Below are 25819 nucleotides of genomic sequence, written 5' to 3' on the forward strand. Positions count from 1 at the left end.
GAAGGAACAAGAAAAAACCCCAGAAAAACAACTAAATGAAGTGGAGATAGGCAACCTTCCAGAAAAAGAATTCAGAATAATGATAGTGAAGATGATCCAGGACCTCGGAACAAGAATGGAGGCAAAGATTGAGAAGATGCAAGAAATGATTAACAAAGACCTAGAAGAATTAAAGAACAAACAAACAGAGATGACCAATACAATAACTGAAATGAAAACTACACTAGAAGGAATCAATAGCAGAATAACTGAGGCAGAAGAACGGATAAGTGACCTGGAAGACAGAATGGTGGAATTCACTGCTGCGGAACAGACTAAAAAAAAAAGAATGAAAAGAAATGAAGACAGCCTAAGAGACCTCTGGGACAACATTAAACGCAACAACATTCACATTATAGGGGTCCCAAAAGGAGAAGAGAGAGAGAAAGGACCAGAGAAAATATTTGAAGAGATTATAGTCGAAAACTTCCCTAACATGGGAAAGGAAATAGCCACCCAAGTCCAGGAAGCGCAGAGAGTCCCATACAGAATAAACCCAAGGAGAAACACGCCGAGACACATAGTAATCAAAGTGGCAAAAATTAAAGACAAAGAAAAATTATTGAAAGCAGCAAGGGAAAAACGACAAATAACATACAAGGGAACTCCCATAAGGTTAACAGCTGATTTCTCAGCAGAAACTGTGCAAGCCAGAAGGGAGTGGCATGATATACTTAAAGTGATGAAAGGGAAGAACCTACAACCAAGATTACTCTACCTGGCAAGGATCTCATTTAGATTTGATGGAGAAATCAAAAGCTTTACAGACAAGCAAAAGCTAAGAGAATTCAGCACCACCAAACCAGCTCTACAACAAATGCTAAAGGAACTTCTCTAAGTGGGAAACACAAGAGAAGAAAAGGACCTACAAAAACAAACCCAAAACAATTAAGAAAATGGTCATAGGAACATACATATCGATAATTACCTTAAACGTGAATGGATTAAATGCCCCAACCAAAAGACATAGACTGGCTGAATGGATACAAAAACAAGACCCATATATATGCTGTCTACAAGAGACCCACTTTAGACCTAGGGACACATACAGACTGAAAGTGAGGGGATGGAAAAAGATATTCCATGCAAATGGAAATCAAAAGAAAGCTGGAGTAGCTATACTCATATCAGATAAAATAGACTTTAAAATAAAGAATGTTACAAGAGACAAGGAAGGACACTACATAATGATCAAGGGATCAATCCAAGAGGAAGACATAACAATTATAAATATATATGCACCCAACATAGGAGCACCTCAATACATAAGGCAACTGCTAACAGCTATAAAAGAGGAAATCGACAGTAACACAGTAATAGTGGGGGACTTTAACACCTCACTTACACCAATGGACAGATCATCCAAAATGAAAATAAATAAGGAAACACAAGCTTTAAATGACACAATAGACCAGATAGATTTAACTGATATATATAGGACATTCCACCCAAAAACAGCAGATTACACGTTCTTCTCAAGTGCACACGGAACATTCTCCAGGATAGATCACATCTTGGGTCACAAATCAAGCCTCAGTAAATTTAAGAAAATTGAAATCATATCAAGCATCTTTTCTAACCACAACGCTATGAGATTAGAAATGAATTACAGGGAAAAAAACGTAAAAAAGACAAACACATGGAGGCTAAACAATACGTTACTAAATACCCAAGAGATCACTGAAGTAATCAAAGAGGAAATAAAAAAATACCTAGAGACAAATGACAATGAAAACACGACGACCCAAAACCTATGGGATGCAGCAAAAGTAGTTCTAAGAGGGAAGTTTATAGCCATACAAGCCTACCTAAAGAAACAAGAAAAATCTCAAGTAAACAATCTAACCTTACACCTAAGGAAACTAGAGAAAGAAGAACAAACAAAACCCAAAGTTAGCAGACGGAAAGAAATCATAAAGATCAGAGCAGAAATAAATGAAATAGAAACAAAGAAAACAATAGCAAAGATCAATAAAACTAAAACCTGGTTCTTTGAGAAGATAAACAAAATTGATAAGCCATTAGCCAGACTCATCAAGAAAAAGAGGGAGAGGACTCAAATCAATAAAATCAGAAATGAAAAAGGAGAAGTTACAACAGACACTGCAGAAATACAAAGCATCCTAAGAGACTACTACAAGCAACTCTATGCCAATAAAATGGACAACCTGGAAGAAATGGACAAATTCTTAGAAAGGTATAACCTTCCAAGACTGAACCAGGAAGAAACAGAAAATATGAACAGACCAATCACAAGTAATGAAATTGAAACTGTGATTAAAAATCTTCCAACAAACAAAAGTCCAGGACCAGATGGCTTCACAGGTGAATTCTATCAAACATTTAGAGAAGAGCTAACACACATCCTTCTCAAACTCTTCCAAAAAATTGCAGAGGAAGGAACACTCCCAAACTCATTCTATGAGGCCACCATCACCCTGATACCAAAACCAGACAAAGACACTACAAAAAAAGAAAATTACAGACCAGTATCACTGATGAATATAGATGCAAAAATCCTCAACAAAATACTAGCAAACAGAATCCAACAACACATTAAAAGGATCATACACCACCATCAAGTGGGATTTATCCCAGGGATGCAAGGATTCATCAATATACGCAAATCAATCAATGTGATACACCATATTAACAAATTGAAGAATAAAAACCATATGATCATCTCAATAGATGCAGAAAAAGCTTTTGACAAAATTCAACACCCATTTCTGATAAAAACTCTCCAGAAAGTGGGCATAGAGGGAACCTACCTCAACATAATAAAGGCCATATATGACAAACCCACAGCAAACATCATTCTCAATGGTGAAAAACTGAAAGCATTTCCTCTAAGATCAGGAACGAGACAAGGATGTCCACTCTCACCACTATTATTCAACATAGTTCTGGAAGTCCTAGCCACGGCAATCAGAGAAGAAAAAGAAATAAAAGGAATACAAATTGGAAAAGAAGAAGTAAAACTGTCACTGCTTGCGGATGACATGATACTATACATAGAGAATCCTAAAACTGCCACCAGAAAACTGGTAGAGTTAATTAATGAATATGGTAAAGTTGCAGGATACAAAATTAATGCACAGAAATCTCTTGCATTCCTATACACTAATGATGAAAAATCTGAAAGAGAAATTAAGGAAACACTCCCATTTACCATTGCAACAAAAAGAATAAAATACCTAGGAATAAACCTACCTAGGGAGACAAAAGACCTGTATGCAGAAAACTATAAGACACTGATGAAAGAAATTAAACATGATACCAACAGATGGAGAGATATACCATGTTCTTGGATTGGAAGAATCAACATTGTGAAAATGACTATACTACCCAAAGCAATCTACAGATTCAATGCAATCCTTATCAAATTACCAATGGCATTTTTTAGGGAGCTAGAACAAATCATCTTCAAATTTGTATGGAGACACAAAAGACCCTGAATAGCCAAAGCAGTCTTGAGGGAAATAAGCGGAGCTGGAGGAATCAGACTCCCTGACTTCAGACTATGCTACAAAGCTACAGTAATCAAGACAATATGGTACTGGCACAAAAACAGAAACATAGATCAATGGAACAAGATAGAAAGCCCAGAGATTAACCCACGCACCTATGGTCAACTAATCTATGACAAAGGAGGCAAAGATATACAATGGAGAAAAGACAGTCTCTTCAATAAGTGGTGCTGGGAAAACTGGACAGCTACATGTAAAAGAATGAAATTAGAATACTCCCTAACACCATACACAAAAATAAACTCAAAATGGATTAGAGACCTAAATATAAGACTGGACACTATAAAATTCTTAGAGGAAAACATAGGAAGAACACTCTTTGACATAAATCACAGCAAGATTTTTTTTGATCCACCTCCTAGAGTAATGGAAATAAAAACAAAAATAAACAAGTGGGACCTAATGAAACTTCAAAGCTTTTGCACAGCAAAGGAAACCATAAACAAGACGAAAAGACAACCCTCAGAATGGGAGAAAATATTTGCAAATGAATCAACGGACAAAGGATTAATCTCCAAAATATATAAACAGCTCATTCAGCTCAATATTAAAGAAACAAACACCCCAATCCAAAAATGGGCAGAAGACCTAAATAGACATTTCTCCAAAGAAGACATACAGACGGCCACGAAGCACATGAAAAGATGCTCAACATCACTAATTATTAGAGAAATGCAAATCAAAACTACAATGAGGTATCACCTCACTCCTGTTAGAATGGGCATCATCAGAAAATCTACAAACAACAAATGCTGGAGAGGGTGTGGAGAAAAGCGAACCCTCTTGCACTGTTGGTGGGAATGTAAATTGATACAGCCACTATGGAGAACAATATGGAGGTTCCTTAAAAAACTAAAAATAGAATTACCATATGATCCAGCAATCCCACTACTGGGCATATACCCAGAGAAAACCGTAATTCAAAAAGACACATGCACCCGAATGTTCATTGCAGCACTATTTACAATAGCCAGGTCATGGAAGCAACCTAAATGCCCATCAACAGACAAATGGATAAAGAAGTTGTGGTACATATATACAATGGAATATTACTCAGCCATAAAAAGGAACGAAATTGAGTCATTTGTTGAGACGTGGATGGATCTAGAGACTGTCATACAGAGTGAAGTAAGTCAGAAAGAGAAAAACAAATATCGTATATTAATGCATGTATGTGGAACCTAGAAAAATGGTACAGATGAGCCAGCTTGCAGGGCAGAAGTTGAGACACAGATGTAGAGAATGGACATATGGACACCAAGGGGGGAAAACTGCGGTGGGGTGGGGATGGTGGTGTGCTGAATTGGGCGATTGGGATTGACATGTAAACACTGATGTGTATAAAATTGATGCCTAATAAGAACCTGCAGTATAAAAAAACAAACAAACAAACAAAAAAAAGAGATTGAAAACTCCTAGAAATAATAGGTGGGCTCAGCAAGGTCACAGGAAATAAGATCAACACACACAAATCAAATGCATTTCTATACACTAATAATGAATATGCAGAAACAAAAATTAAAAACACAATACCATCGAAAGGGGTAGGGGATTAAGAGGTACAAACTACTTTGTATAAAATAAATAAGTTACAAGAATATATTGTGCAGCACAGGGAATATAGCCTCTATTTTATAATAACCACAAATGGAGCATAATCTTTGAAAATTGTGAATCACTATGTTCTACACCTGAAACTTACGTAATATTGTAAATCAACTATACCTCGATAAAAAATAAAGTGTAAAAAAACCACACACATTTATAATCACTCCAAAAATTAAATACTTGGATATATACTTAACAAAACATGTACAATATATGTATGCTGTAATTACAAAATGCTGATGAAAGAAATCAAAGGAGACCTCAATAAATAGAGACATACCATGTCCATGGATTGAAGTCTCGACATAGTAAACACGTCAATTCTCCCAAATTGATTTATAGGCTTAATGCAATTCCTTTCAAAAGGCTTTTACAGACATTAATAACCCTGTCCTAAAATTTATATGGAATGGCACCGGCCCTAGAATGTTGAAAACAATCTCGACAAATAATAAAGTGAGAGGGATTACTCTTTCCAACTTTAAGCCTTACTATGTAACTACAATAATCAAAACAATGCGGTCCTGGTAAAGAGATAAACACATAGATCAATGGAACAGAATAGAGGACCAAGTAGATCCACACAAATAGTAACTGATGTTTGAAAAAAGTACAAATCAAATTCAATCGAGGAAGGATATCATTTTAAACGAATGGTGCTGGAGCAACTAGATATCCATTGATAAAAAATAATGAACTTCCACCTAAACTTCAAACCTAAACTTCTCCCAGTTTACCAACCCAGCACCTGTGCTTACGCTATTCCCTTAGCCTTATGCCTAACCTCTGCCATTTCAGCTTGTCAATATCCTTCTTATCCTTGGAGGCATAGCCTAAAACCATTCTTTTTCATGAAATCTTTCTCAATCACTTCAGCTAAAACTAAATCCTCCTGTTTCACTTCTTATCGTGGTCCTTGTATTAGTTATCTGTGCATGTCTCTGCACTTTAAGGATAGAGATTAACATCTAATGTATCATGTACTGACCTAGCTCAGTCCCTTGGAAGCAAAAGACCCTCAAGTATTTGCTTAATTAATCTGGTCCCACCTTTCCCAAAATATCCAACCATAATTCATACTCCTCCAGGGCATAAATTTTCCACTTAAAATCAGAGAAGCCTTCTTTTCTGTCCTATGCAGATATCCTCTCATCTGTAATGTTCCACCTTTCAAGTTATAATTAATCCTTCAAAGTTCATCTCAAAAGTCACTTATTCCTTAAAATCTCTCAGTGTTTCTCTTAATCAGTTTCATCTCTCCTTCCTTCCTTAATGCCCATTACTGTATTTCCCTTAAATCACTTAGTCTATGTCTGCTTTAGACAGAACATTTGTGCCTCCTCCACCAAATTCATATATTGAAAACCTAATACCCAATGTGATGGTATTAGGATGTGGTACCTTTGGGGAAGTAAACTAGTGACTTTATATAAGAGGCCTGAGAAAGTTCCCTTGCCCCTTCCTCCATGTGAGGTATCTATGAACCAGAAAGCCAGTTCTAACCTGACACCAAATCTGCTGGTGCCTAATCTTTGACTTCTCAAACTCCAGAACAGTGAGAAATAAATTTTGTTCATAAGCCACCTCGTCTATACCATTTTGTTATATCAGCCCAAAAGGACTGAGACAATGCCTTGTACTATAATCATAGTCCAGCATCTGTCTAAACCTCCCCAAAGAGTAAAATTCTTGACAGCAAGGACTGCCCTGAACATTAGAAAAGGTTTTGCATATATTTGGTGTTCAAGTATTTGCTGAATTGAATAAAAATTATTTTTAGTATTCAACCTTCCAAAACCATTGAGAATATAAATTCCATAGTAAGTTTGATAGGGAATATTGATCAAATCTGCAATTTTCTTCTTATGACTTACAAGATATCATTTCTGATTCTCATTTCAAGATATCATTACTGCCTCTCTAAACCTTGCCTTCTTAGTTTCTTATATTGTTTTTTCTACCTTGACTCACCCTTGATGAAATGCTAACAGTTCACTCAAATTCTATCCTGGGATTTCTTCTCTGTTTTCATGCTGTCCCTGCAATCTTACTTACCCATATACTAATTACTGCCAAATCTTTATCTCTAACTTACGTCTTTCACCTGAGCTCCTGGACCACATTTTCAACTACCTAATGGACATCCTTCCCCTCTACCTAGATGTACCACAGATGGAGAGTTCCCAAATCACATTCATTATCCTTCCATCACAAGTTTTCTATATTCTCCCTCTCCTCAATTTTGTTACTAATAGTTTTACTCTTCCTCTTTTATGCCCCACATCCAACCAAACTGTATTATTCATCTCACCTCCAAAATTTTGCTTGAATCAATCCAGTTATGTCCATTTCTATTGCTACTACCCCCACACTCATCATCTCCTGTCTATACCTACAGTAAGAGCCTTCCCTCTGATTTCCCTGCCTGCCTCCTCCATTCTCTCTCCTCTCCAATTTATCCTATATTCTGCTACCTGAGCTATCTTTTCAAAATAAAAATCCAATCATATAATTTTCCCATTCAAAATTACCCAATGGTTCTTCAGTACCTATAGGATAAAATCTAAATTCATTAGTGTAGAACAGAGGTTGGCTAACTTGGGTTCATAGGTCAAATGCAGCTCACCACCTATTTTTGCAAATACAATTTTATTAGAAAACAACCATGCTCATTCATTTACATATTATCTAGAGCTGTTTTTACACTACCACAGAGTGGAGTAATTGCAACAGAGACCAAATGATCCAGAAGGCCAAAAAAATTGACTATCTGGCCCTTTATCCAAAAATTTTGCTGACTCCTGGCATGGACAGTTCAGAATAATTGGACCCCAACCTCCCTTTCCAGTTTCATCTCCCACCACAAACTCTAGGCTTATACAAGGAGTTCTATTATGGCAACTAGGAAATATATATTACTTACTTTGCTGAGACTTTTGTGGAAAGGGCACTGGATTTGGAGACAAAGAACAGGTCCTGAAACTTAAGTTTAGATACTAAAAAAGCACCCCACTACAGTTGCATGTGAGCTAGATAATCTTTTTGTGATGATAACTCAAATACCAGATCTTTAATCTATGAGTCATTATTATCACTATCAACATTATTATCAGCATGTGTGATCCAATATCATAATTACAAGTTACATTTGCATAACATTTTAAAGCTTATAAAGTAATTCCAAAGACATCTCATTTGAGTTCACAGTAATCCTGTGAGATCTGAAGGCAAGCATTTTCTTCAATTTGTAAATGAGGAAATTAAAGTCCAAAGAAACTGTCTTGCCTAACATCAATACATAGCAGACCCTTGGTTCAATCCAGGTCTCTTGATTCTAGTTCAACAATCCTACTTTTCAATGCTGTCTATTTAATGACATTATAGAAAAGATATAATGAGCCTGAAATAGGAAATTACTATAACATCAAAAATTCTACATTATATTCCTCAATCTTCCCTCTACCTGCAAAAGACACTGAACAAAATCGGCAGGGACTCTGGTATCTACTAAATTGGGTTTTACTGGAAAGTTCACCAAGAATCAAAGAGTTGGTTTGAGATGGCCACATCAGTTGTTAAACCACTCTTCTACTCCACTCATTCTCTATTTACAGTGGACAAAAATCTGTTTGTTTTAAAATTATTGTACACTGGCATGGAATTTTGAACTGGTGTTAGAAAATGTTTGTAGACCAAAACAAAAGATTTTCAATTCAACAGACTAAGAACATCCAGAAAAGCCCTTAAACACAATTAATAACAAATTGTTGTAGGTTGACCATGTGTTTTTAAAAGATTTATAAGAACACATGTTGAAAGAATCAAAACCTATCTGGGACTGAAAGAGTAAATATCAGTTAGGACTGAAAAAGAAAAAAGCGGCCCTGCAATTAATCAGGCTGGGAGGACAGACACAGATAAAGCCAGCTGAAATGTTAACAGGAAACACTGTTTTTCCCAAGGTCATGCAGCAATTGTAAAATATCACAGCGACCCCTTCTTTGGGTGATTACAGCTTTCTTACCAATGATGCTCCCATCCTCACTTTGGCATTTTCATTTATTACTGGAGCGAGATACCCAATTCCTAAACCACCCTGCTTCATGACCGCACCCAACCCTTAGTTAATCCCCACTTCTCTCAATTTACCTCAGAATCAGCCACCAATCCAGAACTAATCCTGGCTTCCTTCAGACACTCCTCAAAATTCTTCAGTGGTAAGCCAAAATTTACTAAAGACACTTCCCTCCTCCCTCTTGCCCAGAGGCCTTCCACGGTGCCTCAGGAGTACATTCCCTCACTATGAGTCAATAAATTTGATTTTGTCAAACTACAGGCTTGTTCCTGGTGGTCTTTGTTTGATGAGACTTGCACAAGGTAAGTTATTTTGAATTACCCTACACATTCAGCAGTTTAATACTGACCAAAGCCCTCCCCGCTACAAAACAAAAAAAACAAAAACAAAAAACACTTGAACTGGACTTCCCTGGTGGCGCAGTGGTTAAGAATCAGCCTGCCAATTCAGGGGACACGGGTTCCAGCCCTGGTCCGGGAAAATCCCACATGCTCCGGAGCAACTAAGCCCGTGCACCACAAGTACTGAAGCCCACGCGCCTAGACCCCGTGCTCCACTACAAGAGAAGCCACTGAAATGAGAAGCCCGTGTACTGCAACAAAGAGTAGCCCCTGCTTGCCACAACTAGAGAAAGCCTGTGCGCAGCAACGAAGAGCCAACGCAGCCAAAAAAAAAATTAATTAATTAATTAAAAACACAGAAAACACTTGAACCTAAACCAGAAAATCACTAACCACAAGAAACTTTCACTGCCAATAAGGATGAATAACTCACTGATTTCTACTGCTTATATCACAGGAAATATCTGATCAATGATGCTAAGAGATAATAGCATCTACCATATCTTTGCCTGCCAAAGCCAGGAAACTACCATATCTGCTGGGAAAAAGAGTATATCATCGTGCTCGCTTCGGCAGCACATATACTAAAATTGGAAGGATACAGAGAAGATTAGCATGGCCCCTGCACAAGGATGACACGCAGATTCGTGAAGCGTTCCATATTTAAAAAAAAAAAAAAAAGAGTATATCATCAACTTGGCATCAAGCTCCAGATAAAAACCAGATGTGTACAAATTGGTGATATTATTCGATTTTTAACACAAATGAGTCACGTAACTCTTGAGCAATTTTATCTGTCACCTACAATCTAATAATATGCTATACAAAGTGTTCATGAAATCTTTGTGTAATTTGCTAACTTTTAATTTTTAAACTTTAATACACATTATATAAAAAGTAGAATATTTACAATTCTTCTGCAACTGGCATTGATAGATAAACTGAATTAATTGTTTTAAATATAGGTCAAGCTAACTTCACATCCATAGAAGCCATAAACAACCCAGAGAGTTTAAAGGTGCCTCTTTACCAGTAATGCTTTGGAAATAGCAGGTCTAGCTATTTTAAAGAATAATCTCAACCCCTTTGCTAGGCCAGCCCTATGAGAGGAATGAAGGACAAAGGACATTATTACCAAAAGCATGTTCTAATATGATGCCTATAGCATCAAGAAATGTTTTAAAATCCACTAAAACAACTTCATAATAATAAAGCAAAGCTGTGACCTTCTAAGAAATAGTAGCTACATACCTACCTCAAAGACAAACCTCAGGAATGTGGGGGTAGGGTAGAGGATGAAGCAGGGAGAGGGGTGCTTTCAGCAAAAGCTTAAGACAATCAAAACAGTACCAGGCTCAACCAATAATTGCTAACCAAATAAAAGACTTAAGGCTTTATACACACAAGGCAGAAAGGATTATTGTTCACAGATCAGACTTCTTACACCACACCCATCACCATCAACATCATCTTCAAAAACAGTTTTTCAGGAAACAAGCTGTATTTAAAGAGGGCTAAAATATTCTTGGATTAGTCTTTTCTCTTTTACAAAAAAGTCAATTGATTAACATTTGTAGTTTTATTTTTTAATTTTAATTAAAAAATAGAATAATAGCATATATACGACCTTATGATTGGTTAAAATGCAGTTGAACATATCAATCAGCTCCTATAGGTAGAGAGGACAATAACAGACCAAGAAAATACTCTGTCAAGAACGTTGGAAATTGACTCATGAAATTCAGTGTTAACTCCAGATTTAAAATGACTAGTGTTTTCTGTGTGAAACTTGGTTTGGGATTTCCCAAAATAGCTCTAACAACAAATTAATATAAAGTCTTAAAAGAAGCCAGAAAAAAAGGGCAAAAATGAATTTTAATAAAACCTGAAAACTGTAGTAGAAGCACAACAGAATTATTTCTTTCATGGATTTGATGCTACTATGAATCAAATTATATCTCTGAAACCTTAACCACACAGAGTAACAGCTTCACAGTCTTTAAGGCTGATGTCATTCCCACCCCTTAACACCCATCCACAGTACAATTTAAGTAAACCTAGTAAGTCCTACAGGCTATTGGTATTCATGGTCATTGAATGTCTTATTGCTAGGATAATATCATATAAGATATGGCAAAGAAACAATATTTCTAACTCCATTCAGGCTTTCTGCAAAGTTCACTTAATATAATTTGGGAATAAATATCCTAAATTTTTATTTTACTATCTTCTTCTAAACCATTTAATTTGATTTGGTTATTATACACAGACATTTTAGACTGCCTTTTCCTCCAAATAAACAAATCTAAACTGTTTTACAGCTTCCCTTTGTGAACTATAAAGTTCTATTTCTATAAGGTACTGGGTAAAATGTATAGAACAAATACTAAAAGATCCTTTTAGAATACTCTGGTGCATGTTGAAAGAAAAAGCTAAAGAAATGACAAAGAATAATGAGGAAAGGAAAAAAGTGTTCTTAATAGGATTAAACAGAAATTATTTTTTCATTATATTTTACATGATCATACTAAGACACAACAAAATCTACTTTCTTTCAAATAAAGGAACTAAAATTATTATCCTAATATTAATACAATATTGATTCCAGAAATGGATACAAGGGGCTAGAAACTCATACAAGCTATATAAAACCATAAAAATGCCTTTAAAAGGGATGCTTCTGTTTCCATGTGGCAGCAATCATAGCACTTCCATTCATTTAATATTTAGTGAGCACTCACAATGTAGCACATACAAAAGACTCTGAGTTTATATTCCAGTTCTAATTACTTGCAGGTGTGACAAGAATCCCTTGCTCCTCTCCAGATACAAGAAAGTAATAACTTTAGAAGCAACTTGCTTCATGCATAATTATCAAGTACAAAAAGGAGGAAGGTGAAGTGGAGGGAAGCAGGCAACAAAAAGCAAGGCTTGGCCAAAGTGTGATGCATGGGCAAGAGATGAGAACTACATAAAATCAGAGGGAGGATGACAAATATTCCTGGCAGAAACCCAGCCAACCTCAACCAAATAAAGTTTACCTTAGAGTACTTTCTTTCAATTTACATTTACATATTAACAAGAGGTAGATTTCCCACCTCCAAGTGAATTCTGGCTTTAAGTTGACATATAACCATACAATGGCCAATAAGTCAAGAGCCAATCAATGCTAAATGGAAGCTTATGGCAACAGATAAATATTAATTTGGCTACAGAGTTAATACAAGCCTCCTGAGTTATATAAGTTGTAAATTACAGGCCTACTATGTAAATTACAGGACATTGCTATATGTCAATTGTACTAAAGATAAAAGGGGTATAGAAAGGTTTAGAGTCTTACAGCATCATGCCCTTGACTCAGTTTAGAAATACAAGCATGTACATTTGTTCCTTGGGTATAATGTTAAGTCTCAAACTAAAATGAACAAGCCATCTTGCTGCCATTTCTATGGATAATTTTATGAAAATTGTTTAGAATGTGACAATTAGGACAATTTCTGAAACTTTTACCATGATGGGTAATAACTATAATACTAGTTCTTCTAAATATTCATTTCAAACAGACATGAAACAGATTTTTAAAATTATTTCTGTACTGACAAACTCTCAAAGCAGAGTTGTACCTGTATGAAATTATATTTTCAAGTTCTAATGTGACCACTACAAAGTTTCCAAAACAACGACTAATTTTTAAAGGGATGAAGAAATAACAATACGTAGTGATTATAGTGCAAGATCTCAAACAATACTACAAATATTAATTACATATGCCCTAGGATTTCTTTGAGTGGCATTAGGTATTAATACTGTTTTGAAAGAAAAAGACTCACAGACATAGAAAACTTATGGTTACCAAAGGGGATGGTGGGGGGAGGAGGGAAGAAAAATCAGGAGTTTGGGATTAACATATACACACTACTATTTATAAAACAGAAAAACAACAAAGACCTACTGTATAGCACAGGGAGCTATATTCAATATCTTGTAATAACCTATAATGGAAAAGAATCTGAAAAAGAATAGATATACATATATATGTTACTGAATCACTGTGCTGTACACCTGAAACTAACACAACATTGAAAATTAACTATACTTCAATTTAAAAAAGTTAAAAAAAAGAATAAGACAGGGACTTAATATGAAAAGTACTGTTTTGAATTTAGTTCAATTTTTTTCCTCTGATTTAATTTGACACAATGCAAAACCAACTTGATTAGTCAAGCATACAGCTAATGAGGTGGCATGACTGGAGCTTAGACCTGTAATAATGTAAATATAGGCATTGTTGCTCTTGCCCTATAGGAATTTGGAAATTCATTCCTGGTAAATTTAAGTACACATATATTTAAAGTATTACAGCTGTTAGTCTGGAGAATGTAATCTGGGAATTAACTCCCAAATTCCATTCCCATGCTCCCTCTCCTCCATTTCATTAAATTATTAAATAATATTGCTGATTAACTGCACAAAAGATGGGAACATTTGAATAAATAATCCAATATAGTAGAGAGTCCAGATAAGGTCAGAATTTTATTGGTTTTGGCCAAAGACAATTGTAAAACTTTCATTGGAAAGAAGTGGCACAAAGTGATCTTTAAAGTGAGTTACTAAAATCATAATAGGAAAAGCTAAAGGCAGTTTCTAAGTACAAAAATTGGAAACATTCCAGGTTAAGTATATAAAGTGAATCATTAGGCAATATATTATTACCAAATTATGCACCTATCCAGAGGGCTGCTTACGGATTCCCACACTGGTCTAGATCTGCACTGTCCATTGGCTATATGCAGTTACTGAATGTCAAATTACTTAAAGTTCCATAAAATTAAAAACTTCGACCTCAGATGCAATAGCCACATGTGACTAGTGGCTACTGTTTTGGATATCACAGGATAGAACCTTTCCATTATCACTGAAACTTCTATTGGGTAGCACTATACTATATAAAATACCAGTTAAAATGAGTGCCAAGAAATAACTGGTACAATTCCAACTATACTGAATAAAATTTTAAACGTGGGACATATCTATTTACGATAAAAATTCTACAGAGTAGGAATAGGGACTTCTCTGGTGGTCCAGTGGTTAAGAATCCACCTTCCAATGCAGGGGATGCAGGTTCGATCCCTGGTTGGGGAACTAAGATCCCACATGCTGCGGGGCAACTAAGCCTATGTGCCGCAACTACTGAGCCCACGCACCACAATTACAGAGCCCACACGCTTTGGAGCCCGTGCACCGCAACTAGTGAGCCCCCGAGCTCTGGAGCCCGCACACCACAACTAGAGAGAGCCCACGCAATGCAACGAAAGATCCCGCGTGTCACAAATAAGACCCGACGCAACCAAAAATAAAATAAATTTTTTTTAAAAAATGGAAGTAGGAATAGAAGGGAACATCCTCAACCTGATAAAGAGCATCTACAATCATACTTAATGGTGAAAGATTGCCTGCTTTCCCTCTAAGATCAGGAATAAGGCAATAACATCCAGTCTTACCACTTCAATTCACCATTGTACTTGAGGTACTAGCAGTTCAAGGCAAAAAAAAAAAAAAAAAAGCACTATAAGGCATAAAAGATTACAAAGGATAAAGTGAACCTGTCTTTATTTGTGGACAGCATGATCATCCATGTAGAGAATACCAAAGAATCTCAAAAAAGAAAAAAAAGCCTATTAGATCTAGTTAGTGAATTCTGGCTTAGCAATATACAAAAAAAAAACAAAACTGTTTGTGTTTACTAACAACAACTGGAAACTGAAATTTAAAAATATACAATGTAAAATAGCATCAGAAACCCTTAGGGAAAAATTTCACAAAACATTGCTGTGAGAAATTTAAAAAGACCTAAATAAACGGAGAATTTTACTATGTTCCTGGAATGAAAGGCTCAATGTTAAGATATTAATTTTCCCCAAATTGATCTACAGATTCAATGTAATCCCAAACAAAATCTCAGTTGCTTCTTTTTATAGAAATTGAGAAGCTAATTCTAAAATTATACATTGCTAGTAGGAATACAAAATGGGATAGCTACTTTTGAAATAATTTGATAGTGTCTTAAAGTTAAACCTGCACTTACCATATGATCCAACAATACACTACCTAGCTATTTACCCAGAGAAATGAAAACAGATGTTCATGCAACAACCTGTACAAGAATATTTATAGGCCTTGATTTATAATAGCCAAAATCTGGAACAACCCAAATGTCCATCAATAGATGAATGGACAAACAGAATCCAGTGTATCTATACAACAGAATACAACTTGGTGAAATGATATGCATGAATCAAAAAAGAATTAGGTCTAAGTGAAATCAAACAGACACAAAAGGCTACATACTATATAATTTCATTTAGATGACATTCTAAATAAGGCAAAAGTACAGTAATAGATAAGTGGTTTCCAGGGATTGAGGAATAGGGGATTGACTGCAATGAGGCATGAAAGAAATTTAAGGGGTGATAAAAATGTTCCATATTTTTATTGTGTTGGTGGTGGTTATACAAATGTATTCATTTGTCAAAACTCATTGAACTGCACACTTAAAAAGGCAGAACTTGGGAATTCCCTGGTGGTCCAGTGGTTAGGACTCAGGGCTTTCACTGCCAGGACGGGTTCAATCCCTGTTGGGGGAACTAAGATCCCACAAGTCATGTGGCGCGGCCAAAAAAAATGGGGGGAGAACCTTTTTATGTGAATCATACATACACCATAATATACTTGACTTAAAAAATAAAAGTGATGTGGCTGGCTAATCCTTTATCTTTTGAGTTCTAAGTGTAGATCTGTTATAAAAGGAAGTATTGGTAACATCTGACCATGAAATGTTTTTTTTTTTTTCCCTTTGGCCGCCCCACACAGCTTGTGGGATTTTAGTTCCCCAACCAGGGATTGAACCTGGGCTCTCAGCAGTGAGAATGTGGAGTCCTAATCACTGGACCGCCAGGGAATTCCCCATGAAATAGTTTAGAAATAGACTGGAAGGCAAGCAGTGTAACGTATGCCAGTCACATACTTCTCTGGGCTTTGGATTTTTCTGCTGTAAACAGGGGTTTGCAACCCAGTTTCCCAAATCTGTTCCCAGGAAACTTTCAGAATGTTACAGGTGTTCTGGAAGAAGGGTTTCCACTGTCAAATTACTTAGATAATGCTCCCCTTAAGGTGATTCACAATGCATTTCAGCGTATGAAAGGATCTGAGCAGTCCTACATGCATTCATTTGTTTCTGTATTTTTTAAAACTCAGTGTTTCCCACATTTACTTGACCAAAGAACCCTTTTATCAAGAAATAGTGTTGCTAAAAGTTCTTTCTAGTGCTAAGATTCTTTGATAAAACCTTCAAGACTTACCTTCATGATTAAGTTTTATTTATACAGGGAAACTATAAAACTGATTTTAAAGTAGCTATGGAAAGCTGTACCCCACAATGAGAAAACTGTCTCAAATAACAAATTTTAAAAGATTTTCTACTCATCTTGTTTACTTTCATAGTCAACTCCCCTGAGTTTTTATCAGATTCTGAATTCTAAATATGTTGAACTTAAGTATCTTGACTAGTATATACTACATGAAAATACATCATGATTGAGTTATCTCTATTTCAATAGCTCCTCCCCAAATAACATGGCAGATTTAAGAATGTGAAAGCATCAGTGACAGGGACACTAAAATTCCTAAGCAATTACCATTATGAATAACAAAATGATTAAGTCAGAATGTAAAGCATTTACTGTACAAAACCAACAGAAGTTTGAATGTATATGCATAGTAGAAAGAATTTTTTAAAAGAGAAGGAAAGAGGGACTTCCCTGGTGGTCCAGTGGTTAAGACTCCATGCTCCCAATGCAGGGGGCCTGGGTTCGATCCCTAGCCAGGGAACTAGATCCCACATGCCACAACTAAAGATCCCACAAGCGGCAATGAAGATCCCACGTGCCACAACTAAGACCGGGTGCAGCCAAATAAATAAATATTTAAAAAAAAAAGAGAGAAAGAGAAGGAAAGAAAGAATAAAGAAATATTGAAAACCTAATACTCTACAGGCTGTGCTTCACATGTGACCACTGAAGGAAGTATAAAGCATATAAACAATGTTGATAGTACGACTAAGACTATTATATCTTTTGAACATAAATAAATGCATGAAAAATAAAAGCTATCTCAATTTAATTCAATAAATTAATTATGAATAAAGCTAAAGGGAAAAGTGAACACCAGAAAATTCTGGATGGTAAATAAACTGCCCCTGAAAATGAAAAAAAAAAAAAGTTAAAAACACCATGTCCAATTAGACCCAACCCAGTAGTCTACTTTTTCCAGTAATATCCAGGCTATGGAAGAGTAGTGTTAGAAATATATATCAAAGAATCCAATTTATCTTAATAACACTTATGAATCTTTATCAATGACTTCATCTAAATATTTTAAAAAATTATTTCTAGTCTAAATTTATTTAACCTCTTTGGGTAAATAAGTTCTATAAGCTAATTATATAAAATAGTATTTCTTAAAAAAGGTAATCTTATTTTTCAATTTGAATTTAAGGCATATTCTCTAGGCACTAGGCACTACATAAAATAATGTAATTTTTCAGAAGAGTGAGAAAATAGGAAAATAGCAAAAGAGTGGCAATTACTCATCTAGCTGCTTGGTTCTATACATTCTTTGCAAGAATTAACTTTAGTATAAATGGTTTTGTTAGCTAGATCTCCTCGGAAACCACTACTATTATTTCTTCATAATGGTCTGGCCAGAGATGACCCAGGAATAATATGAACGGGACATGTGAATTTCAGTAAACTACAAGTGGGAAGGGTGATTTTTTTTCTTTTAATAAAGACATAAAATTTATTACATCATTATAAGTTTGGCAAGCAGCTATAAGCATAATGTACTTTTGCTTCCTTCTGAAATCTATCTTTGCATAGTTCCCTGAAAAATCTTTGAGCTCAGCACAGAAGTATGTAAATAGACATCCATATGGTAAAAAACACCTGAAATATATAAAAAAGGAAATGCTTCTGCTAAGAGGAAAGAAAGAAAGAAAGAAAGAGAGAGAGAGAGAGAGAGAGAAGGAGAGAAAGAGAGAGAGAGAGAAGGAGAGGAGAGAAGGAGAGGAAAGGAGAGAAGGAGAGAAAGGAAGAAAGGAAGAAAGAAAGAAAAGAAAGGAAGAAAGGAAGAAAGAAAGAAAGGAAGGAAGAAAGAGAGAGAGAGAAAGAAAGGAAGGAAGGAAGAAAGAAAGAAAGGGAGGGAAGACAGGAGAGGAGAGGAGTGGGGGAGAGGGAGGGGAACGGGAAGGGAGAGAAGGAAGAGGGGAGGAGGAGGGGAGGGGGGAGGGGGAGGAGGGGAAGGGGAGGAGGAGAGGAGAGGAGGGGAGGGGAAGGGAAAGAAAGAAAATGAATTTTTAAAAAAGGTTACCTTTTACAAAACCATGATTATATTTGCTTTACATAAAAATGCTTTAAAAAATCTGGACCAACCATGAAACTCTTCAAGAATGTAAGCAGTTTGTTTATTCTTCAAATTTAATTCTGGTACGTATTTTTGGCTGTATAATGAGTTCAGGAAGGAACAAATTAAGTATATGTTTATAACTCATATGGACATTACTCACCCACATTTGGAGGTTTCACATAATTTACAGGTAGTTCTGGAGGTCTGCCTCTATGTAGAGCTGCAAAAGCAGAGCCATTCCATAGTGTACTCTTACAGTCTATACAAAAAGATTCAAAAGTTAGTCAAGGCATAGAACAGTTTTTTTTAACTGTACCCCAGAGGCAAATGTCTGTTTTCAATTTTATTTATTGAAATACATTTTTAACTATTAAAACCACAATAAGAAATAACATGCATATGCTTAAAAGTGTTATAATCTATATTATGATAGGTAAACACCAATGCCTTAATATTATCATCAGGATGTTTTATTTCCATGCTGATATAGAACCAAAGCTTTTATTATACATATATTTGAATCTTATGTAAATATGTCATGGATTAATAAGGTTTTAAGTTTACATTGGTCCCCTTCTTGATCTTTAGGCTTATACACATCTTCTCATATAAAACTGTATAAGCAAGGAAATGAATACAGCACAAGTATGCCAGGTAAAATTCAGAAACATTTATACTTCGTGTATGCTCATGTTATGGAGCGCCTGCCAGCTGTGCCATAACAGGTAACACTGCATATCAGATGATAATTGAGTAAAAATAGTTGTGTTATTTATCTTTAATGTTTATGTCAAAAAATTCAAGCAAATACAAAATATTCCTAATAATTCAACTTTGAAACAAAAATATTCTACTACTCTCTTGAAAGGTTTCAAATTAACTGAATTGAAGAATTTCCTTAAATTATAAAATGAGATATTTAAAAACTGATATCATTTATGTAACTATTTATATTTGTAAATTAGGATTTTTAAAACATTATGCTAAAAAAACAAAACATAGAAATAAATTGGTTGCTAGACCTGAAGTATTTAATTCACTAAGGCATCCTAAACGCCTAATTTCACATTTTTATGTTCAGAAAATTCTATCTATATAATTTACATATGGTGGTTCCGTGTAAAACTTTGGGAGAAATCTGTAAAAGAATGAAAAATAGTGGAGTAGAGAAACTGTTACTGAACGCTGATGGATTGATTTTTTTTTAATATTTTTAATTATAAACATAGTTACATATCATAATTTTCATTTACCTGTTATGAAATGCCCAATGTGATTAGGATGATATCAAGACTCAAAGATTAAGAACATCAAAATGCAATGAAAGAATACTTTATGTATTTATACTGTACTAATCAGAGCAGCGATCTTTTGAGATTTCTATTCCACAGGATTACAAAGAGATTTTATATTCTTTACCTCTACAGTATTCACTGTTTTACAGAAAAGGGCTCCATTTAGGCCTCTAAAAATGTACTTGTACACTAGGAAAATAAAAACAAGATTGGCAAGATAAGAAAAACTAAAAGAAAATTAGTATTTAGAAAAGCATGGAAACATTTAATTAACATAAAAATATACTACTCTCGACTCCTTCCTCTAAAAACTGTAAAAATCTTACCTTTGGCATCCCGTAACAGAGACTGCCGACCAACACCTAGTAATGTCTGTACCCCAGGAACACTCTGAGGGATCTCCTTATCTAGTAAGGGACCAATCCGCTCACAAATTTTAAGGAGGTAGTCTGGAGGAATGTGTGCATTGGCTGCCACCTAAAAAGCATAAGTAAAATACAGGAAAACAAATTTGGTTTAAAAACATTAATCTAGTCCATTACCAAACTGTTCCATCATGGAAAAAAGTACAATTTTAAAACACACAAGGAAAATAACATTTTAAATATTTAATACTTCAACCAAATTTAAGAAACAGCTACAAAAATTAAGCATCATTTAAACAAATGATAACATGTAAATGACATGGCAGTTTAACTTACTTTTTCGTGCCTTGATTAAATCATTTGCTTAGCTGCTAATCTAATGCAATAAGCATTACAAAACAGCAAAAAGGAGCATGCCTAAAAATCAAAGAAGTACAAAGATGATGGGTAAACTCTACTAGTACTTGATCAGCAGTGATCAAGAATCAGAGAATCTAGATTCTATATAAATGATAAGAATGCAAACAAAAGGTATTACTTGCACCAAACTCTCACTTAAGTCCCTTTAGGATTAACAGGACACATTTGCTTAATTAAAGCAGAACTCTTTCTCCTAAAAAAGTTAATTGGTTTTCAAAAGAGTATCAAATTAATGCTTATTTTAAATACCATGTTCTAAACAAGCTATGTACTCAAAATTCATTGAAACATTAACTCATTTTTTTCCTCCAAGTGCTTTATTTATTTATTTTAACATTAACTCATTTTTAAAACACAAGTAAATTTCTGAAGATGATTAACAAATGTAGATAGGGATGAGACAATAAAACAACGAAACTCGTTTTCATTTTTTATCTAAGCTAATGTTAAAGTCACTGATGTGTTTCATAAATATCTAATTATTAAAACAGTAAAGAGTAAACTAGAATATTAAAAATCCTTAGATAAAAAGAACATCTACATTCTCATCTTGACAAAAGGCCCTAAAATCTACTTACCGTTACAATGCCAATTTTTATAAGTGCTACAGAGAGAGAAATATATATATACATATATATACCTACCATCACATAGGACACATATCAATATATTACCACCAAGTCAAAAACAATATAACACAAAGGAATAATTTTGTAAATCATCCCTAATGATCACCAGAAGAGATTATGTGTGTTCTTGATAAATACTGGTTCACTGAATCAATGAATGAATAAAAACCAAAGTCTATCTATAAGCAATATCATATGAACTCACAGAGGAAAAATCTTTCTCCTATCAGGGTGCCTTTTTTGTTTTCTTAAGAAACACAGGTCAAAGAACTACAATCCAACATGTACTTAGGAATCTGGGAATAAATGATTCTATTGTGATTTTTAAAAATTATTTCCTGCCAATTATCTTTCGTAAGTCCCTGCAAAAACGAATTTTAATCTACCAAAATCACTGGGGCCTGGCAACTGTCATGATGGTCAGGAAGAATGGCAACTTAATGGGACTTCCCTGGCACAGTGATTAAGACTCCATGCTTCCACTGCAGGGGGCACGGGTTCGACCTCTGGTCAGGGAACTAAGATTAAAAAAAAAAAAAAAAAAAAGGAAGAATGGCAACTTAACCTGATCATTTGCATCTACAAGGTTTAGCTTCTGGATTGGGACAAAGGATCAAGCAAATTCTTTCAGTTATTTCACACATGTCTAGTTTTGTTCTCCAAGCAATTAACTACATAGAACTAAAATATACAGGTAATATTAAAGTCAAAGTACGTGATGATTCAATCTAAAAACTTTTTTTTTGTTACCTAGAGACACTGATGCCCTAAAATCCTAGTTTGTAATTCATTCTCTCCACAATAGGGCATTCCTAAATAGGCCTACATGCAAATATAGTTAGTACTCCTAAAAACATATATCTCAAAGAAAAAAGCCTTAACATACTGCATATTAACATCTATAATAGTTTGTGCCTTTTTTCCCCCAACACTGTCTTGTATAAACTGGGCTTCTGATATCAGTCATTACTTTTTCACCAAGTAAATGTTATAAGGCTTTACACACAATGGTAGTTAATGTCTTTAGTGGCATTTTCTTTTTTATCAATTTTCTTTTCCTCATTTCATTACCATCTCAAGAGTTATTCACTTGTTACACAAATCTAACTACCCTCAAACTTGCAATATATATATAGAAACATATAATCCAGAAAATGGGAGTTCTCTGATATGAATTTTTAGTATTACCCTCTTAAAGAAACCTGTCAGAATTATATCTTAAACTGAAATCTTAGGCGCCCTGGCTACTTCATTTTATAAAAACAGTGATGTTTGATTTTCAGCTAGTTACATAAATTTTTTATCAATTCCTCAGTAATCATTTAAAAACACAGAATCATTAATTAAGCAACTAAAACAGGGCTCATCTACTCTCAAATTCTCCCCCTTGAAAATTGGTATTATAAACTATTAAAGTTTACAAGTTTGTTTTTCACCCTATGCAATAGAAAATTGCTCAATTTCTAGGCAGTCCCATTCAAAAATCCATTCCTCTAAAATCAATAAAAATTTGATTGTAAAACAGCACTAGAGAAACAGAGCGTCTATCAACACAATGGCAATAACAATACTTTTGAGTTTGAACGTGCCAACACAATGGCAATAACAATACTTTTGAGTTTGAACGTGCTCTTTTCCTTTTAACAATATTTACAGGCTTCCAGACTATATCGGCACAGTTCTGGCAATGATAGTTTCTTCTAAATCAAACTTCAGGACTTATAAGTGGTATTAAACATTTACTTCAATCCATTTGCTTTGCCTAAAGCTGGAATTCCTTTTTTTTTTTATTTTTTAAAAAATAGGTATTTATTTATTTATTTGGCTGCGCCTGGTCTTAGTTGTGGCATGCGGGATCTTTAGTTGTGGCATTCAAACTCTTAGTTGGGGCATGTGGGATCTAGTTCCCTGACCAGGGAGATCAAACCGGGCCCCTTGCATTGGGAGCGCAGAGTCTTAGCCACTGGACCACCAGGGAAGTCCCCAAAGCTGGAATTTCTTAAAGGTGATCTTTTTAGGCATAAGAACTCTTATCCACCCTCAGTAATTACATTTCTAAGTTTTTAAAAAATTATTAGAATTACATGATTACATGTGAATATAATGTAATATATAATAAAATGTAATATTAAAAGTATGTATTAAAATATTCTATGAAATTTGTGGCTTATTAAAAGCCACTCTTTTTGATTAAAACTCAAAATATTCTAATTTCAGTTTTTTAACCAAATTTCTTTCTGGAATATAATGGCCAAGAAGTAACACAACAAGCACTTTGAAATCTGAAGAAGAAAGGCATTCTCTAAAAACAAAGTTCAAGAGCATAATACAAACTTTTGTATTATTCTGTAAAATAGCTCCAAGGAGTTAAATTATAGAACCTTTGAACTGGAAGGATCCTTATATACAATCAACTTAATTCTGCATCTTACAGTAGGAAAAACAGATCCAGAGAAGTGAAGTCCAATGGTCACAATGAATGGACAGGAATCTGGGTCTCTGTGCCCACTGTTATTTCTATTACTGTCCCATTAAGGCAGCTGAAAAATCATGAAAGTAACACAAAGACTGCAAAAAATTAAAACTATAAATTTGATAAACTGAAAGAAATTAAACGAAGCCTAGATTATAAACCTTCTTGATAGGAACACTGGCTGACCTAAAGAGCAAATCTAACAACTGAAATTACCACACTTGAGAATCATTATGACAACTGAGAAGACCAGAGAGCTCACTGAGATGATCCTACTACTCATAATTAGTTAAAAGGAAGCCAGCTGGGCACTGAATAAAATACAAAAGGTACCTAATCTCAGGGGACCAGACCTGCACCAAGAGCTACATTTGAAATACTAATTTTCAGATAGCCATGATAGCATTCTTACTTTGGCTTTTCGAAATAATAAGATCAGACAATTAACTAAAAAACAAAGAAAATAGAATTGTGTGTTTTGTTTTCTAACTAGAATCACTACACAGGTAAAATGAAGAATGAAACTGAGACCATATGCTGAAGAAGTAAAATGCAACATTTTATCTGAGATTTGACATTTTTTTGGGATTTCAATATAGGGATAGAAAATGCACATCCATAAAGTTAGTCACATGACTTTTTGATATTTAGGGACAGGAAACAAAACAGATTTTGAAAAATACAGCAAGGCTTTAAATATATCAATATAAGTATAGTAGAGATAAGCACGGTACTTTGAAGTCTAAGAGCCTGGATTACTCAGGCTCTAAAATTTACTAGCTGTTACTCCTTCTGGCAGTATGATACAGTAGAAAAGACTTAGATTTGAATCTTTTCCAGCATCCCCAGGATCCTACTTATATGACCTGCAAAGTTATTCAGTCTCTCTGAGCCTGAGCTTCCTCATCTGCAAAACAGGGAGTAATGATAACCACCTCATATTATTTGTAAAACAAAAACAAAATCATTCACTCATGCGTTCATTCATTCAGACATTTGAAGTATAGGGATATAATGGAAAGATTAAACTGCTGCCCTAAGAAAATCCATAATCCCACTGGGGGAAACAAACTAGTAGCTAGAAACAAATCAAATCTACAAGCGCCCAGAGGTTTAGTACAGAGAGCTAAGGAAGCAAAGTACAGAACCTAATTTAGCCTGGGGGTAGGGGTTCCTGTCCAATTTCACACCTGAATTCTAAGTGAAAGTTAACAAGGCAGACAAAAGGAAGGGAAGGCATTCCAGGCAAAGAGAAAGGCACCCCCACCTAGTAAACACACTTTGCACAGTGACTAGTACATGTATCTCCTCAATGTTTAAGATGCTCCTCCACAACATTAAGTTAAAAAAAAATAAAAATAAAAAACTCTATCCAGAGTATCATCTGATTTTGAAGAAAAAAAAAATGTTCATACTTGTACAAAAAAGATGAAAGAAAACATAAAAAATTAAGTTTATTTTCTGCTTGATACTGTTCAGTAAAATATAAATGTCTGCAATAATCCAATATTATCTTTACAATTTAAAATTTGAGTTTTAATGTTTGCTGAATTTGAAGGAGGAGAAACGAAAAACTGGGAAG

General features: G+C 34.8%; 1 protein-coding gene across 6 annotated transcripts in view; it reads right to left on the minus strand.

The window, feature by feature from the left end:
• BRWD3 (bromodomain and WD repeat domain containing 3) overlaps positions 1 to 25819 on the minus strand; it is a 120646-nt gene that overhangs the window by 87193 nt on the left and 7634 nt on the right. For all 6 annotated transcript variants that reach the window (XM_082376966.1, XM_082376969.1, XM_082376967.1 and 3 more), the window contains 2 exons: positions 20677 to 20827; positions 19216 to 19314 (listed from right to left, as the gene is read on the minus strand). In XM_082376966.1, the coding sequence (XP_082233092.1) occupies positions 19216 to 19314; positions 20677 to 20827 (250 nt within the window). The remainder of the gene's footprint in view (positions 1 to 19215; positions 19315 to 20676; positions 20828 to 25819) is intronic.

Source organism: Balaenoptera borealis (genome assembly GCF_965194805.1).
Source record: "Balaenoptera borealis genome assembly, chromosome: X".
Taxonomy (NCBI): domain Eukaryota; kingdom Metazoa; phylum Chordata; class Mammalia; order Artiodactyla; family Balaenopteridae; genus Balaenoptera; species Balaenoptera borealis.